At 39.1% G+C, this 17,089-nt stretch overlaps 1 protein-coding gene across 1 annotated transcript; it reads left to right on the top strand.

Moving 5' to 3' along the window:
- Window positions 1–1,310: 1,310 nt before the first annotated feature.
- LOC108783109 (uncharacterized) lies at window positions 1,311–6,092 on the top strand. The gene is made up of 4 exons (XM_018551594.1): window positions 1,311–1,358; window positions 2,442–2,861; window positions 3,232–3,524; window positions 3,771–6,092. Exons 1-4 carry the CDS (start codon window positions 1,311–1,313, stop codon window positions 5,542–5,544), a joined length of 2,535 nt encoding a protein of 844 aa, XP_018407096.1. The 3' UTR covers window positions 5,545–6,092.
- The last annotated feature ends 10,997 nt before the right edge of the window (window positions 6,093–17,089 follow it).

Here is a 17,089-nt window from a genome sequence, read left to right as displayed (position 1 = left end):
ATGGAAAAGAAAGCGAAAGCATATACATCATTAAAATATACGATCAGGATCGAATATATCAGAAGCCAGCACAAATTGATAACACAACACATCGCATGCAATATAATTTGATTTCGACCGGATCTACGCCTAGTACGTGTTTCCGAGCTTTACGTAGATACGCATTAGCGGACGCTGTCGTGAAACTGAATCCAATATTATCGGAGATCGTACCTGTCCGGATAATCCGAGTCGTAATGAAGCTGCAGTCACTGTAAGCCAACGAGATCGTCTGGCATAGCTGCCCCCGTAATCGCGATACATTTCATCTCACTCCACTCAACATTTACATTAATCCAACGGATATACAACGATATCGATGAGAAGCGAATTTTTCCTTCCTCTCTTTTTCGATAGGAAGCATTCAAGAGTGACTTCGTCGGTTGAAATCGAACCGCGAATTATGGCGGATCGACCACGATGAGACGACAAAACATGAAAGAATAAACCGGAGCCTCGTGTTACTCGTGGAGTAATCGAGAGACGGGATGCGAAAGTCGAACCGTACGCATTACTCGACGCGACGAATGCGAACAGTGGCATGACTCATCGACGTTCTAATGAACTCTTGAAACGATTTTCCGGTGCTTTGAAGAAACCAGCATTATATGCGGTCTACGTCTGTTTGAATTTTTTTTTCGCATAAACCGAAGTCAAATGTGAAAATAAACGAGGATGTGCGGCAAAATAATTTTCTATGGAAAGTAAACATCGCGTGTGTTCGTATCTGGAAGAGATCCAAACGGGAAGAGAGTAATAATTTTGTTTCGGTATCTTACGGAAATTTTATTACGCCAAGTTGAAATATTGTTTGGTACGAGAAAAGAAATATTTCAAACGAATGGCGCCTATGATCTTTTACGGTTTTACTCACTGTAATAATATCTTTCAGTGAAAAGATAATTTTTAGAATACACTGTAATACATTTTATGCCAAAGCCTTTGACGATGACAAAAGAAAGCAAATGAACGATAATTATAAGTGAAGAAAAATCAATTGTCCCATGTTTATGCATAGCGACACGTATATATAAAATAATTCAATCGCTGAATGTTTATACCTTAACATCCGCTGCGCGCGCGCGTTGCATTTTTCTTTTTCTATATCTCGTAAAAGACATATGTAATGAATCAAGTCGTCGTACAGTTAAGATTACTCAACATGTTGCTTAACACATTGTATCTCTCGAATGTTTAACACACCCCTATATAAACAGTGTTGTGATATCTCAGTGACGAAAATATCTTCAGATAACGAATTTAGTCGTAGAATGGGTCAAAGGCGCCGGGAGGAGCCGGGTGCACTCACATGCATCACGGTAAACAAAGCTCCGGTCTAAAAATAGAAACGAATAAATAATTTCTAATAAGCGCGAGAAAGGGTATCCTTTCGAAGTGAACGAAAAATCGGAACAGCGCTGATGTTTATTCAAAGTATTTATTTATGGATCGTTGAAAATTCATATCTCACGAGGATCGGATTTTCCGAAGTCAGATTTTACGAATGGCTGCGAGATTCGGATTATCATTCGCGGGCTGGCTGTTGAATATTTCTCTGTCCTGTATTTTTCAACGGTTTTTAGCGACGCATAGCTGTTTTGCAGTTTTGAAGATATACCTACAGGGTATCTTTTTAGAAAGCTTATCACAATCCAGATATACTTTCAAACATGACATCGAGAGAAACTGAGAGATGTTAAGAAGTCCGAGTGACATACGATCAGGCTAGCTCAGGAAATATCCCAATGAACTGACGCTAAGATAAACTCCTATAAATAACTGCCAAGAAGATATAAGAAATCAGTCGATATAGAAATGAGTGAAAATCATTATTTTAACCCAAATGAAACTATTTAATGATAATAAATTAATGCTTTTTATGATATTACTTATCTAATCATTCTTAAAAATTATTAAACAAACAAATCTCTTTTTCTCATAACTTGCAATTAAATTTAAAATAAATAAAATATCGTTATCTCACAGAATGCTATCTTTATGAAATAAATTTCTAAATGATTTGAAGATATTATAAACATTTTCGCGCGAGAAGTTCTTTGTTCTACGGTTTAAAATATAAGATTATAGTTTTTGATAGCGCAATAATTCTAGACAAGACTGTTGCGTAAATCATATAAAGTCGTAAGTAAAGAACATATATACGCGTTTATTACGCTTCCAGAAAACGATCTTAGTCAGTTGCCTTGTTATGATACGCATTACGCAACCAAGATGTAAATCTGGATGGAGAAGGCGAATGACGAGGCACACGGCCTTGGCACAATGTCGATGCCGTGCAGCGTTGCAATCTTCCTTAATTGCTTGCTAACGTGTAAATCGTTTGCAAACAATAAGAGATTCTATAATACCATATTCTATCTTTCATTTTGTTTTCACTTTAGACTGTGGAGCTGCTGGAAGGAACCATTCCGCCGGAGGCAACGGAACTCGAGGTCTCTCACTGCCAAGAACTGAGAATACAAACGGGTGCATTTGGCGGGGGCGCACCCCTGAAACGTGTACACGTTTCGGGAATTAACAGTCTGGTCGCCAAAAGGCAGGCGTTACAAAATCTCAGCGCACCTAATACGCATTTCGAAGTGTCGGAGTGCGATAGCGTATTCTTGGAGAGTCACGCTTTCCGGAACACACGCGGCACGCTGAGCGTATCGATATCGCGATGCAAACACGTGGAAATAAAACCAAATGCCTTCTCGTGGCTGCTGTGGCTCAAGGTGAGGGAGGTGTCGTCCTTGGAGCTCTCCAGCAATGCCTTTAAATTCGAAGCGTCTCAATCCGGTCGACATGGACCAGCGACCAAGGTCGGATATCTCTCAAATTAATCGTATATCCCGCTTGTAATAGCAAGCTGTTAAACAATGCTCGTATATCTATTTTATCTTAAAAATTACAACTGTTATTGATATCGATAATATCTATATGATATTCGCATACATTATGCTATTCATTTCTGATATCGAATAACACGTCAATACGAACAAATTATATGTACAATAATATTTGTAACGGTCCGTTTTGAATATCACTTTAAATGAAGCTCAGAGCGATTCGTACTAATTTGCACCGATATGAATTGTTAATTAATTAGATCCAAAAACCCGCAGATAATTCTTAAAGCAGTCATTTCTCGGAAATATAATTACAGCTTCGTATAAATTTGCTTTGATACAGATTATGTTCCAAAATGTGATGATAAAGGAATTACCCACGTCGGTTTTTCCTTCGGCTATCGCGGAAATTCGCATGGACGACATTTCGATGAGGACCATACGCAAGGATGCCTTTTGTGCTATGACTATCTTCAACGTGATTATTAGCAATGCGTCTATCCAGGAGATTCAGTCCGGCGCTTTCAGTGACAGAGCGCTTATCCAAAGCCTTGAATTTGTCGATGTACAACTTCAGAATATCAACACAGCAGCCTTCAGAGCCGGACATGATAATCTCACAATCCAACATTCCAGGTTGTCAACGTTAAATTCACTTTACTGATCCTTAATGCGATTGCAGGATATATATATATGTATATTTATAGAAAATAAAATAAAAACTTGTAAACATTTTTTTTTTCCTGAAAAGCAGAATCAATTTAATGTTTTTGAATTAATTTTTATATTTTTCAATTTTTATTCCTTAATTATATTATTCTTCAATTTCTTAATACTTTTTTTATTTAATCTTTTTTCTCTTGTATCTCTTTGTCTATTTAGATTATCCGAGGTGGACACTGGTGCCATTAACACATCGGCAGCAACTGTTACCTTCAACAACAACGAATTTTTACACTTAAAACAGGGCTCGATTGTGCTACATCAATGGAATCACATAGCAATTGATCATAATGTCTTTGTCAATCTAGAGAGCGACGCGATTAAAGCGGAGGTCAGTGCCACTTCGGCGCCTAATCTCGAATTTTTCTTCACGAACAATGAAATACAGAAGGCATGGCCGGGATCCCTCAGATTCGCGATGATGTCCCAGAAAGTGAACTCTGCGCGCGTCAGCAATAATTACTTCATTCAAGAGAAGTGCAGATGCAATCTTGAAAGTTGGATGAGCGAAATAACAGGCGGTCACAATTCGTGGATGATGAATTCCAGCTACTGTAAACTCGATGAGTTTCTGCAAAAATGCTTCAATCCGCCCAAGGGCTTCATGGTTATGGAAAATTTTACACAGCTTATATGTACCAAACAGAAAAAGCACATCGATTGCGAGAAACCGTCGCCTACGCCAGATCCAAGCGTTAGTCCACCCAGCGTGGGTCCTCACATTTATCCAAGGCAAAAGGGATTCTTCGACATGGAGATGAGCGAATTGGAGCAGCTGGAACGCGAGAAGAGGATCATCGTCATTGTTTGCATCGTGGCGGTCTTTGTCGTCGTTGTGGTGATCTTAGCCTCAGGAATTCTCTATATGCGTCGTCGCGGTGTATGTCCCAAACTAATATCTGGTTCGCTGATAAATCTATCGAATTGGCTTTCGTCCAGCAACGGCATGACCGCCGCGACATCGGCTAGATCAATATCAAGACTAAGCGTTCACGAGTATGCCGGTCTTCAAGCAGAGACCAGAATTCTTGAAATGGACACTCCGGCGGAAGGTATGGAGGACGACGATGGGGAAGGTGACGTTTACCCATACACGGAGAACAAGGCTACGCAGACGTTGCCGGAGGAGCTGACAGAGGAGTACCTGAGAGATCTTCAGGAACGACTAAATGATCCTGACAATCACAGCCAGGCGAGGGACATGATCGAGCACTTGTATGATCTTATCAAAGTCGAAGAGAGTTGCAACAATAACAATGATCGTCAACCAGCGAGCGATCGGGAAGAGAATGCGTATGACGTGATCCAACCGAGGATCAGAAGACCCCGCGGAGCACCGAGACCGTCTGTAAATATTGGCACCAAAGCACCGTCCTTGGATAAACTGCAGCCGACTGAGATACGTACTAGACCGCTCATCACCGAATACGCGCAACCGCGTGATCAGCGTACCACCGATCAAAACCATCTATACGCCGAATTGCCGGGCGACGAGACGGTGCCAAGTACAAGTCGACTGTCGCAACCGATCCTGGACAGCCTGATCGGTAGGGCGCCACAGCCATTACCGCCGGACGTGGTGAACGATCATCTTATCGGCAACAATCGTTCTCCACGGAATCTTGGTTTCGATGTTGACGATCACGGACCACCGCAGAGCCCAAAACTGGATTCGAGGAATCAATCTACTAGGCCGATGAGTTTTCTCAAGGCCCTCGGCGACAGCATCTTAGGTGCTTCAAGCAAAATGAACAATAAGAGGCCAAATTCATTGCTGTGCGAATACGCCGAGCCGTCCGACGTAACTGCCCATCTCTACTCAGAGTTGCCAGAAACCCAGCAAACGTCTGCATCTACTAGCAAAATGGCGAACAGGCCACTGCCCACCAAGCCCGACCAGGATTCCGTCGCCATAAACACGGCCAAGGCGTAGCGACGCCCATTATCTGTGATATAAGTATTACGTGTTGACGAGAACGAAGATTGAAGTGTCCTTTCTTTTTGCCGATTGTATGAGGAAAGTGTTCGCACACGTGCGTGTGTTTGCCAGAGCGATTGCGTAAGAGAGTTTCCGCCAGGCGAGAAGTGGAATCTCTTGACTGAGAGATCGTGTGTCTGTATCACAAACAGAGAAAATACGCGTTAGGAATTAGTGCAATTCATGCATACAAGGCTCGGACTTGTCAGTCTCGAGAACGAGAAGTGTTTTTAGTTTTAAACCGTGAGTGTATGAATAAACCCTTGTTAGAACAATCGCGCACAGCGTTGCGTACCATTTGAATAGTGTTCGCGTGAAAGAAGTCAAATCTGTGTCTGTCGGCAAAAGCAATGTTTATGCGAAAGCATCGCGGCGAAGTTGTGCCAAAATTAGTGCGTCGCATACGACTCTATGTATTTCGACGATGGCCTTCGATAAGCCTGCACGATTAGTAAATCATCGAAAAATACCACGCAAGAAAAATTGACAGATTTATTCGTTTATTTGTGACGATGGATGTAAAACAGAAATTTATATATTTGCTTCAGGTATTATTAAATAAGTATTTTACATCTGACATCTGAGAGAAATTTATCAATATCAACGCCAATCCCTGCTTTAAAATGTTTGTTATTTTTAACAGTTATATTTTTAAATTCCACACACAAAGAGTACATGCATTCAAAAATTGCTTTCATACTTTTTACAATAATTTATAATTTAATCCTACTATAAATTATTAAGAAATTATTCGTTCGCGCGCGATACATTTTAGTTTTTTCAATGGTTTTTTTTTTTCCATACACCATGCATTGTATATTCTCTGATTATATTTCCTGTGTCAGTCCATTATCGACTTGCATGATTCAGGAAATATGAAAGCTCGCACAGAAACACGGAATATTTACCTTTGCTTCTATAATCGACCAGTCTGAATGGGTGATAAAATACAATATTACGTAGGTCCAACAATCAGATCTCCCTCCGGCTATTCTCCTCCTTCTCTCGGACAAGTATCTCTCGCTAAAGATAACGTGCGGTGTCCGAGGAAAGCGTATTCCAATTCGCAAAGTACTTATTCGTAAGTTCAACAAGCGCATCGATTTCTCCTATCTAAATCTCTCGTGTTCAAAGAGTCCTATACCATTGGTGTCTTATCTCGAAGAATTTTACGATTCAAGTAGTTTTCTCTGGACGCAACCTCTCGTGTGTTCCTCGAGAACGCTTCCGAGTTCAGGGGTCGTCGCGGCGTACTCGTCCCTTTATCAAACGACCCACAGTGGTGCTTCACTCGAAGGGAGAGCACCCTGGGACTAATGCAGCCGCGAACCAACGCCGATTCGCCTCGGAACATCCGACGAGAGCCGAAAGATATTCTTAATCCCTCTCGGGGCGCGCAGTCGGTCGGTATATATCCACGGCGAGACCAAACTATTCCATGAAGAATGTAAGAGGAACAAATAGAGCCGACTAGCAGCCGGGACGGGCTGCGATGCAGCTGTTGACGTCTAAACGGCCGCCTCTACGGACGGTAAAACCCAGAGAAAATTTCGTTCGGCGTGCTACGAAGGCGAACGACAAAGACGTCCGGGCGTGATGGAAAAAGTGTATGCGCGAAAGGATCGTCAACGAAATATGTCTCTCTACGACAACAATTAATTTCCCTAATTTTACGTCTCAATATTCGCATTCTCTCTCCGTATTCTTCGACGAGTTTCAACCTTGGGATATAAATTTATAAGAAGTATTCGCATTCTTTCCAGTAATTCGTAGTCGATTTTTCCCTCAGCGCGAATTTAATCTAAGACCTAATTATCGCGCTATTTAACGTTGAAAATTAAAGCGCCCCGGTAAATTAAATGTCAGGAGCGTAAATGAATAATGGGACTTAGTAGTTACTTTTCAATTAATTTAGAGCTAAATGTTGATGCGATTAAAATTCAATTTAGTAAGAGAATTACTGAGTAATTTAACACTAAACATTAATCAATTGATAGACAATATAAATCAAATAATAAAAAAAATTATGTTTTAACTGTTAAAATCGGTGTCTCTTTTACGCGCGTCTTCTTACAAGGAATTTAATTCAAAAAAACTTTTTATGACACACATTTTTCTGAGAATATCTGTGAATCATATCCTGTTTTGATATATCCTAATTTTCGTTCAGATAAAGAATTCTTCGTCAATATTTGTATAGTGACACCACATGTGTGACTTTCAATTATCTCATATAGATAAAATAAGAAAATGTTTATTCATTGTCTTTTTCCCCTACCTTTAGAAAGGTTTGTGAGTTATTGCGTTATGATTAAACATTTTTTAACTACAGAAAATTTCAACGTTTAACAAAGGAAATAATAATTAATGACAGACGAACACGCGATACACGGATATTCACTGGTAATTGAATATCTTATCTATGCGAGAACAGAGAGCGAAACTTCTTATATCCCCGTAATTTTTTTTACCGAAGTCACGATTTTTCCCGAGTTTTATCACGCGGTACTTTGTCGACAGGTTAAAGAGCGATACCAAAACGTGTGCTATACGAAAGTAGCAGCCCGCCCGCTATCGTACACCGATTCGCGGAATTGTTTATGGCCAGCCATTTTTCAGATAAGAGTGTCATTTTTCTCGAGACCGGCTGCTCGTCGTGGAAAGTCAAGAGAGATGGCCGAACGAGTTTTCAACTAGATGCAATTTGTTGCTTTCTCTCCCTTCTTCGATATCCGCTCCCGGCAGACGATATCCTGACTTGAATTTATAGATACTTATATATTATTTAATTTATGATCAGCTATGAATAGCCGAATCTATTCAGAAGAAAAATATAAGTGCCAATATATCTATATTTAAAAATATGCGGAATAATCTTTAAGAATCTCTCTCTTCTTTAAGAAAACTTGCAATATATTATAAAATACGTTTCTGAATTTCACTCAAAGCTTATTACAACAATTCTCTCAATAGTCAGAGCTGGTACAGTGCAAAAAGTTATAAGAGAAATATCTGTCGTTCTATGAAAACGAGATAACTGAACAATAAAATACATTCTCTTACTTTATATTAGATAACGAAAGTGGGGTCGCAATCGAAATTATAGCATTTCCAATTTCCGAGTCTCTCAAAATCGAATCTCCGAATGTCTAACGATAGATTGTCCCAAAAGGCCGCGAAGCAGAATAGGTGTTCGTGGCGGAAGTGGATGAGATCAGAGCGGTTGTGATCCAGCGTGCTCTCTCTCGCACGGGAGAACATAATCCGCCAAGCCAGATCGGCTAAGCAGCGGGCAGCTCTATCAGGTTTCATCAGCGAGCCAATCATCTCATCACTCGGATGGCCGTGCTAGCATCCGATTCGCCGTGCTCTAACCCGTTTCTCTGGTCCCTGACCTAATCCCTTGTGTCAGGAGATACCGGGAAAATCGATCGAGGATCGCCTATGAACATCTCGCCAGCGGCTGCGGCACGACTGGGTTATCGAAGTACCGAAATCATGGGTCGATCTGGGGCTTACCCTAAGCCGAAGCTTAGATCGTAAATGGATTTTCCATCTCATGACTCTCTCTCTCTCTCTCTCTTTCCCTCTCCCCTTCCTCCCCTCCCCCTCTTTCTCTCTCTGTATCCGCAGTCGGAGAAAATAGCTTATACGTATAATGTGTCAAACTATTGTAATTATCGTGAAACTTTTCGCAACACACATTAGAAGGAATGATACCACCAGCATATGCGACACGAAAAGCAATTCAAACTCGTATTTGTCAGTCATGTTAAATCTGTCACTGATGTAATAATTTGTCATCCTAAGGTTATGGCCTAAAATTCGCCAGCGATAATTGACACAAACGTTAGGATACGGCCGTGATTGTTTAATTCAATGAAGAGAGAAAAAACTTTCATTTCGATTAAAGCGGGAAAATACGTGTTAAACGGCGAATACGCATGTACATTAGCCAACGGTTTACACGTTGCATAAATGCGCAGCATGCAATTTGTTTATTTACTATCATTCGATACGTTTACAGCATGCATTTTCGAATACTCAGATGAAATAATATTATCCCTCTTTTTGATCGATCGAAACGAAACGTGTTTCATCCGTGTTTCCATTTCCCAGTGACGATATACTGGGTGGCGTATCCTTAATATACGCCATCTGCGTCTTACGATCCGGTGTGTCACCTGTCGCAACGATATTGCATCCGAAGATCTAATGGACCTTTAAACCGAACGTCTCTCTATATAAGCTAACGCGTGTCATCGACCTCTCTTCGAGATATTCTCTGAACAAGTTGCTCGCAGAAAACGAGATACTTCCTCTTAAGGAAGCAAAAGAACTGAAAAATCCTAAGAAGAGCCTGGCAGTCGCAACTTTGAGAGAATTAATAGTAAATCTAAAAGACAACAGGAAAAAGATCTCTCTTCACGATCGTCTCTCTAGGTATTACATCTTCGCACTTGGAGCTCGAAAAATACGAAAGAGAATAACGGTATCCATTTGAGGTAATACTATTTCTTTTTTAGAAAATTCGGGTCACGGGAGAACCATCTGTAGCGATCTCTAGTGAATGGAAGTTCGACGACGTACGAAGGATCGCTTTCGGTTCTTTCGGATATTCATGGGATAGATAAATCCTTAAATATTTTAAGGATTTACTGGAAAACCATAGACGCGTACTTATTATTCTAAGAAGCTTTTTCGAGGAGAACGTTACCGCGTGACCTCAGGGCTTCGGCCACGACGTGCCATACAGGGTGTATCCGTGAAGTCGTGGAGCGGTGCCAGTCACGTGTTGAATCTCGGGGTTTCTCGCACGCACACGAGAAAAACGAAAATGGGAGAGACAAGAAACAGGATGTCGCGGCAGACGCCGCGAATATACACACAGCGCGCGCGGAAACCGCCCGCCGTGATAATTATAAATATGAACCAGAAAGTGCATTCCGTTCGGGGCGCTCCAGAAATAATGCGATTCACTGGACGCACGTAAATTCGCGTCGAGACATCGCCTAAGAAACTAATGCTTCGCGGATGTAACAATATTGCGCTCGCAGCTATAGAGACAGTGATGTACTAAGTAAACGTTTTTCTCCCATAGAATAAAGATTAATTCGAAATTTGAAATTTTTTAAAATTTGGATTGAAATTTTATTATATCCAATTTAAAATAAACTTGCGTGACGTGAATTTATAAATTATTATTCGTTATCAAAACAAACGCTGTTGCCAAGCTGATTAAAAGTGCTCATCTTATAGAGAAGTGAAAGTGTTGCCAATCTCAAAGATCAGAGGTAAATTTTATCGGTTATACTAAAGTTTTTTATATAGTGCTAAGAGGCTTTAGATAAGGGCACTTATTCTTCATTGCAATTCGTCCAAGTGGTTGCGTTTTGCAGACGACATATCGGACGAGCGATTCGTAGTCTCGCGTTCTCTTCCCCATTGAAATCTAAATATATCCCATGATATTAATAGCGTATGGTGCGGCGGCGGCAAAAGAACCATTTCATACGCCCATGATGCGATGTATCCTCGGTGCAGAAAAAAGCGCATTCTACTGAGACTATGTGCAAATTGATCGACAAAGCAATTCTGCAAATTCTGCAAAAGCGTATTATGTGCATCAAGCACAATAATTACTCGATTCATATTTATCATAAAAATCACGATAACCACACGGAGAGAAGGATTTCTTAAAATTTACCCTGAAAATATAGTAATTATGGTACAATACAATAAATTTAAAGATTTTTACCATACACTTCAGTAAAATTAATCATACTTATTTTATATTTTATTGTAGTTTTATTAATGAATGTGAGAGATTTACATAAAAATTCTTCGAAATATAATGTTGTCCCACGATTACCATATTTTCAGGGTAAATTTTAAGATATAATTCTTTCCGTGCATGAGATCTTTCAAAAAAAGAAAAAGTAAGTATAATAGAAAGATACCCATGTGAAGCTGGCCCCTCAATATTAAAAAAACGATTTTTTTCTTCATGCATTCGTTTGCTCGGATGAATATACGGATGCCAAAAAAAAAAAAAGATTTTTTAATTCAATACCAAAACTTAATTTTCTTGTATCTTTTGAACTAAGGGTGAGCAAACGAAAATTCCAACGGAGCATTCGTGAGCAAACGACAAGCAAACGAATGCATGAAGAAAAAAATCGATTTTTTAATATTGGAGGGCCAGCTTCACACGGGTTAGAAAGATATCGAGAAACCAATTCGTAAGCTTAAAAATACTTAAAAAGACTATTACAAGAAATACATTTAAAAATGTAAGATTTGAAAAGTTAACTATGTCTGAAAATAGAATAAAGAGTCATATAATTGTCTGCTACACTTTTGACACGTCCTAGTTGAGTAAAGAAATTCCCTTAAAGCATAAAGTAGACGTGAAGTATGAAATATGAAATAAAGAGCTTTTTTCGCTTATGGGACTTAACTGCTCATTTGTTTAATTTAACGTAGCGTCACTGACCGACATCGATATTTGCAGAATAATGCTGGACGGTAATGGTAACGGTTGAAAAACGAGACGGTAGAGGTCAAAGACACGTCTTTTCTCATGATATCGATAACGCTTGAACTATGGATCGCTTATATTTTGCACTGACTGATCGTCCAGTCATCCGGAAGAATTATCGAGCGTTCGATTCAGTCTAGAAGAGTTATCGTACTCGATTTCCATTGGAAACGCTCCGACCGCCAGTGCGTCTCTCCCCGTGACCCTCCGCTGTGATTATTCACTTCCTACTTACTTAATATCATCGATTGCATCGCGAAAAACGCGTTAATGATTAGTGTAACGCGACTATGAGTCTCAGTGAAAAAAGAGAGAGGAAGAACTCCGAGGAAAGAGGAATGACTCCTTATAATAATAACGTGCGCGCCAATCGAACCGTAGGAGGAGTGCGATGAGATCATCGGAGCGGAAGTGATGTTTGAATGGAGTTGAGAACTTAATTCGTCTCGCTCTCGGCATTCTTTCTCTCTTCTTTTCGACGTCGCCGTCGTCACCGCTGCCATCGCCCTCGTCGATCATAATGCCCCGTCGCGACGTGAGAACTCATTACGGACGGACAAAGTGGCAATTTTGTCAGATTAAATACCACGACAAAGCAGGCCCCGCTCATGGAAGAATACAATTAAGAGAAAGATACATTGCGTTGAGTAACGATTACTAAGTGTTTCAGAAAATACAATATCCTACGCATTTATAAGAACAGTCTATAAACAAACATAAAACTTGCTACATCTCGGTAATTTAATTTAGGAAAATTTTATTTAAAAAATATTGACAGCAGAAAACCGTTAATTAATGAAATTTATATTCGGAGTTGTATGAAAAATTTTCGACTTTATTATAAAACATCGTTAGATTTATTATTTAAATAAACACACACAATGCACACATAATTGAATATTGTAATAAACACTTGTAGGAAATTTCATCGTAAAATACGGAAATTTTAAAAGGCAACACCGAGACGACGGTCGCAAAAAAAGGCGCGTATAAACCAAAAAGTCATGTTTTTTTAAATAAAGCTTCAAAGATTTTATTTTATATTCCATAAAAGAGAATTTGTGATAAAAGAATTTCATACATTAAATCTTCGTCTTTTATGCATCAAATTTTCTCGTATTAATTTTCGATAAAAATGAGCATATTGTTAAAATTACTGTAATTCCATAACAATAACTTCTAACATTTAATAATTCGACCATAAAATAGGAGACTAATAAAAACCCAAGTTAATTTCGGTTAACACAATTAGTTATATAGCTTTTGAGAAATTTAGAATTGTTAGTACATCGTTGACCATTTTTAGAACACCTAAAAATGTAACAGATACTATGACTTTAAATACTATTTATTTCTTTACAAGCGAATTCAGAAATATATTTTCGAGAAAAATTAATTAAATATTGACTGAATTAATAATGTACGACAAACTGCATTACTTTGATTATCCTGTTATTATCGTATGAAAATAATTTTTACATTCACTAAAAAGTATAAATATTTCGGAATGACGTCAAGATTTATCGCTAATGGAGACAAACTCGGCGGTACCAGTCGAGATTTCCTCGCTGTGAATAGTGCGCAGGCAGGTTGATGCTCGTCGTCCTAGATGGCTGCACGCTGCAAGCGGGCTTCTATGAGGCCGGCAATGCATCACGTTGTATGCACGCCGGGCGTTTGGGGTCAAAGGGCCACTAGGTCATCCGATAAACTCGAGCAGCAGGTCCTCATAAAGAATTCGCGCGCGACCGCTGAAGAATTCGAGTCAACTACAGGAGTAACGGCAACGTAAATGCAATGTAAATGCACTTTGTGCATATGTACTTTAGGTGTCAGGTCTTTACCGCTGATATTTCGCTTCGCGTAGAGATAAAGAAGGTTCAACATCCGTTTCATGATTAATTAATGAGATTAATTTATTTACTGATTAATCGTTGTAAAAGCTGTAAACCGATTAATCGGTAATTAACGAGTATTAATAGAATTGCAAAATTGATTTCTTTGATCAAGGATTAAAAGCTTAGACAAATATTTGCACGATATCTCCAATAATTACTACATTCCTTTCCAAAGTATTTTCGATCGGAAATTTATTACAGAGTCGAATCAAAAAGATCTTGAGTTTACATGAGCGATAAATAATTCTTTCGGACACTACATCTGCCTCGCACAAAGTCTGACCTCGAAATTGAAGTTTCGTTGTTGAAATGCTTCGTTCTCTGTTTTAACGTGGCCCAAGGCGGGTCGATTTTGATATCATTCCCCTCTCCTGTGAGTTTAAAAAAGCGAATAATAAAATCGAAATGAAATTTTTGGTGCGCGGACACGCCGGGATAGATCGAACACTCTGTGTTCGGTTACACGTACGGAAAATTGGATGAGACGCAATTTTCTACCCATCGTACTAAATCTGTTTCCCAAGTTTTCAACGCGCGCGAACGTTAGCGATATAGGAATTCTAGTTTAATGAAACGTATAGGTGAGAAAGTATAGCTCGTCCGATATAACGTCACAATTCATAGCTTAGAATTTATGCATTTTAACAGGAACCATATAGCTGTCACTGTGGCTTTTTTTTACGATAAAAAAGAGAAATGCATTGAAACGCAAAAGTAAAAAAGTAACTTGTAATTCATATGTATATGTATGTATGCTTTACACGAATATAGAAACAAAATTGAACATGAAAAATGAAAACGTATTGTACAAACGTCACGTGCTTAATCTAACACCGTAAGATTATTACATTATTCATTGAATATTCGTAGCTGCTAGAGTCATTTAGAAAATTTATAATAAAAAATTAAACAGTTAATGCATAGTTTAGCCATTATCTCCTTAACTTTAATTCCTTCTACGTTTATAAAACACGATATCTCTGTACTAGTTCCAAAACAAACTTGTAAATTTTTTATCAAAAAGTAGTGTAATCCTTTCACTGTTCTGTATATTCGCACTCGAATAAAATTGATAACTTCACAATAACAAAATTTTAAATAAATAATCGAATCCAAACTTTAATATCGTGCAACTAAAGAGTTCATCGGATTGAAATATGGATTTTATCAAAATGTGGAGAGAAAGCATTTAGACGCGTGTAACCAAATATAAGAGTACCGATGAATAATAAGTTACACTCTAAAGCTAACGGTAGCCGCCATATCAAAATAATCAAAACGGAATGGAAATGGAAACCACGTGAGAGCTCAAATATCAAAAAATATTTGCCTCGTAAAACAAATCCGGCTTGACACTAAAGCTGAATTCAACGGCCATCATTCCCTGTTTGTACATTTCGGTAAAATCGCGGATCGAATGTCTTTCTTTATAATTCACGCTATCACTATCCAATAAAAAGATTCCAAAAGTATTACCAAATCAAAATGTACTTCATTATTTATCAATATCTATTTTTATTACTATCAAAAATCAGTTAAAAAAATTGAAAAATAATATTATTTCAAATGTTATATGTTACACACACACACACATATATATATTGAAAAGTAAATTATGGTGCGTAATTTGATAAATGAAAACCAACTAAACTGTTTATTACATTAGAAGCTTATTTTGAAAGCTAATCAGAGAGTAAGCATATTCTCTACAATATAAAATTTAATATCTTTTTTCCACCTTTTTTTTTTAAATCCCGCAATTTTAAAACGAAATAATAGATTGAAAAAGATAGGATACGTTCATCGTTACGTGGCAATATATCGTTATTATTTGCCGTTTTCGCTCGAAATACATGTATAGAAACAATGAGACGTCCAGATGAGGGTCGCCTTCTTGTCTGTTACGATTTTGCGAAGGGTCCGATACATGGTAGAGAATCGCGTGATTCATTATTCACAGCTTCAGTCCCTCTCCCCCTCCCGTCCCTTATTCCGTCGGTGTTCCTAATGAAAGATAAACACAATCAATCCCACCGTAATCAAAAGAGGGAATATTATATCGGGTGGCCGTGCAATTTCGTAGCCGCGGGCGGTGGTCCGGCCCTCGCGCACCCCAGGCGCTTGCTGTTTTCGTTTCATTATACCATGCTTCGCCGGGTTATCATCGTACTAATTATCCCTTCAAAAGGACGCGGATCTCCCCCATCGAATCCGCGTAATTGGTCGAGAATCTTTTATCAGGTTATCTCGATTTTTCCGACCGGGATCAAAAGCCTCCGACAGCCGTAAGCACACAATCGCAAAACGCGCGGACCATTATCATTTCGACGCGACTCGCCCTTGGCGAGGGAATCGCGTTTCGCCCTTTCCCTCGTACAATACGCGGTAATTCAAAAATATCGAAATTGATTATTGTCGCACGATTTTAGGTATACGTGATTATAACAACGCTTCGCCCGTAACACATGTACACGACAGATGACGTTATCTCTAAACAAACGGACACATTTATAACACGACTCGTGTTTATCGTCACACGGCGCAAACCATTTATTACAAATGAAATACAATGGTGTTTTGCAGAAGTACCGGTAACGAGAGCGATACAAATTTAATGCCGGACGGTACGTACCGGAGTTACGTACCTGCTACGGACATTGAATTCTGTAAATTCATTCTGCGCCGGATGTTTGGATATAATATTAATCTTCGAATATGGCGGGCGTGTAAAATGCGCTCGTCGGTTCATCGCCCGATATGTATCCGCGCCACAATCAAAAGAACGACATTTGCAATGTACGCGACCAGCATCATTTCAGCCGCGAATTTCGGCCGCACACGACGCATTTATATTACAATAATATTCCCGTTCCACCAAAAAATCATTCATTATTAACGTCGTAATGATTAAATCAGTAAACGTAATATAGCATCATAAACCGCGATCGCGTGGCGCGAAGTAAAATTCCCAAAATCACCACCCGTATAGCTATGCGTGGAAAATACCGTCGCGCGACCGCATGCACAGTCATAGAATTAATGCCGTTTGATTCGACGACGT

The sequence above is a fragment of the Cyphomyrmex costatus genome, unplaced genomic scaffold, assembly GCF_001594065.2.
Source record: "Cyphomyrmex costatus isolate MS0001 unplaced genomic scaffold, Ccosl1.0 scaffold10, whole genome shotgun sequence".
Lineage (NCBI taxonomy): Eukaryota > Metazoa > Arthropoda > Insecta > Hymenoptera > Formicidae > Cyphomyrmex > Cyphomyrmex costatus.
Note: the sequence above shows the minus strand (reverse complement) of the source record. Positions and strands in the feature narration are given on the sequence as shown.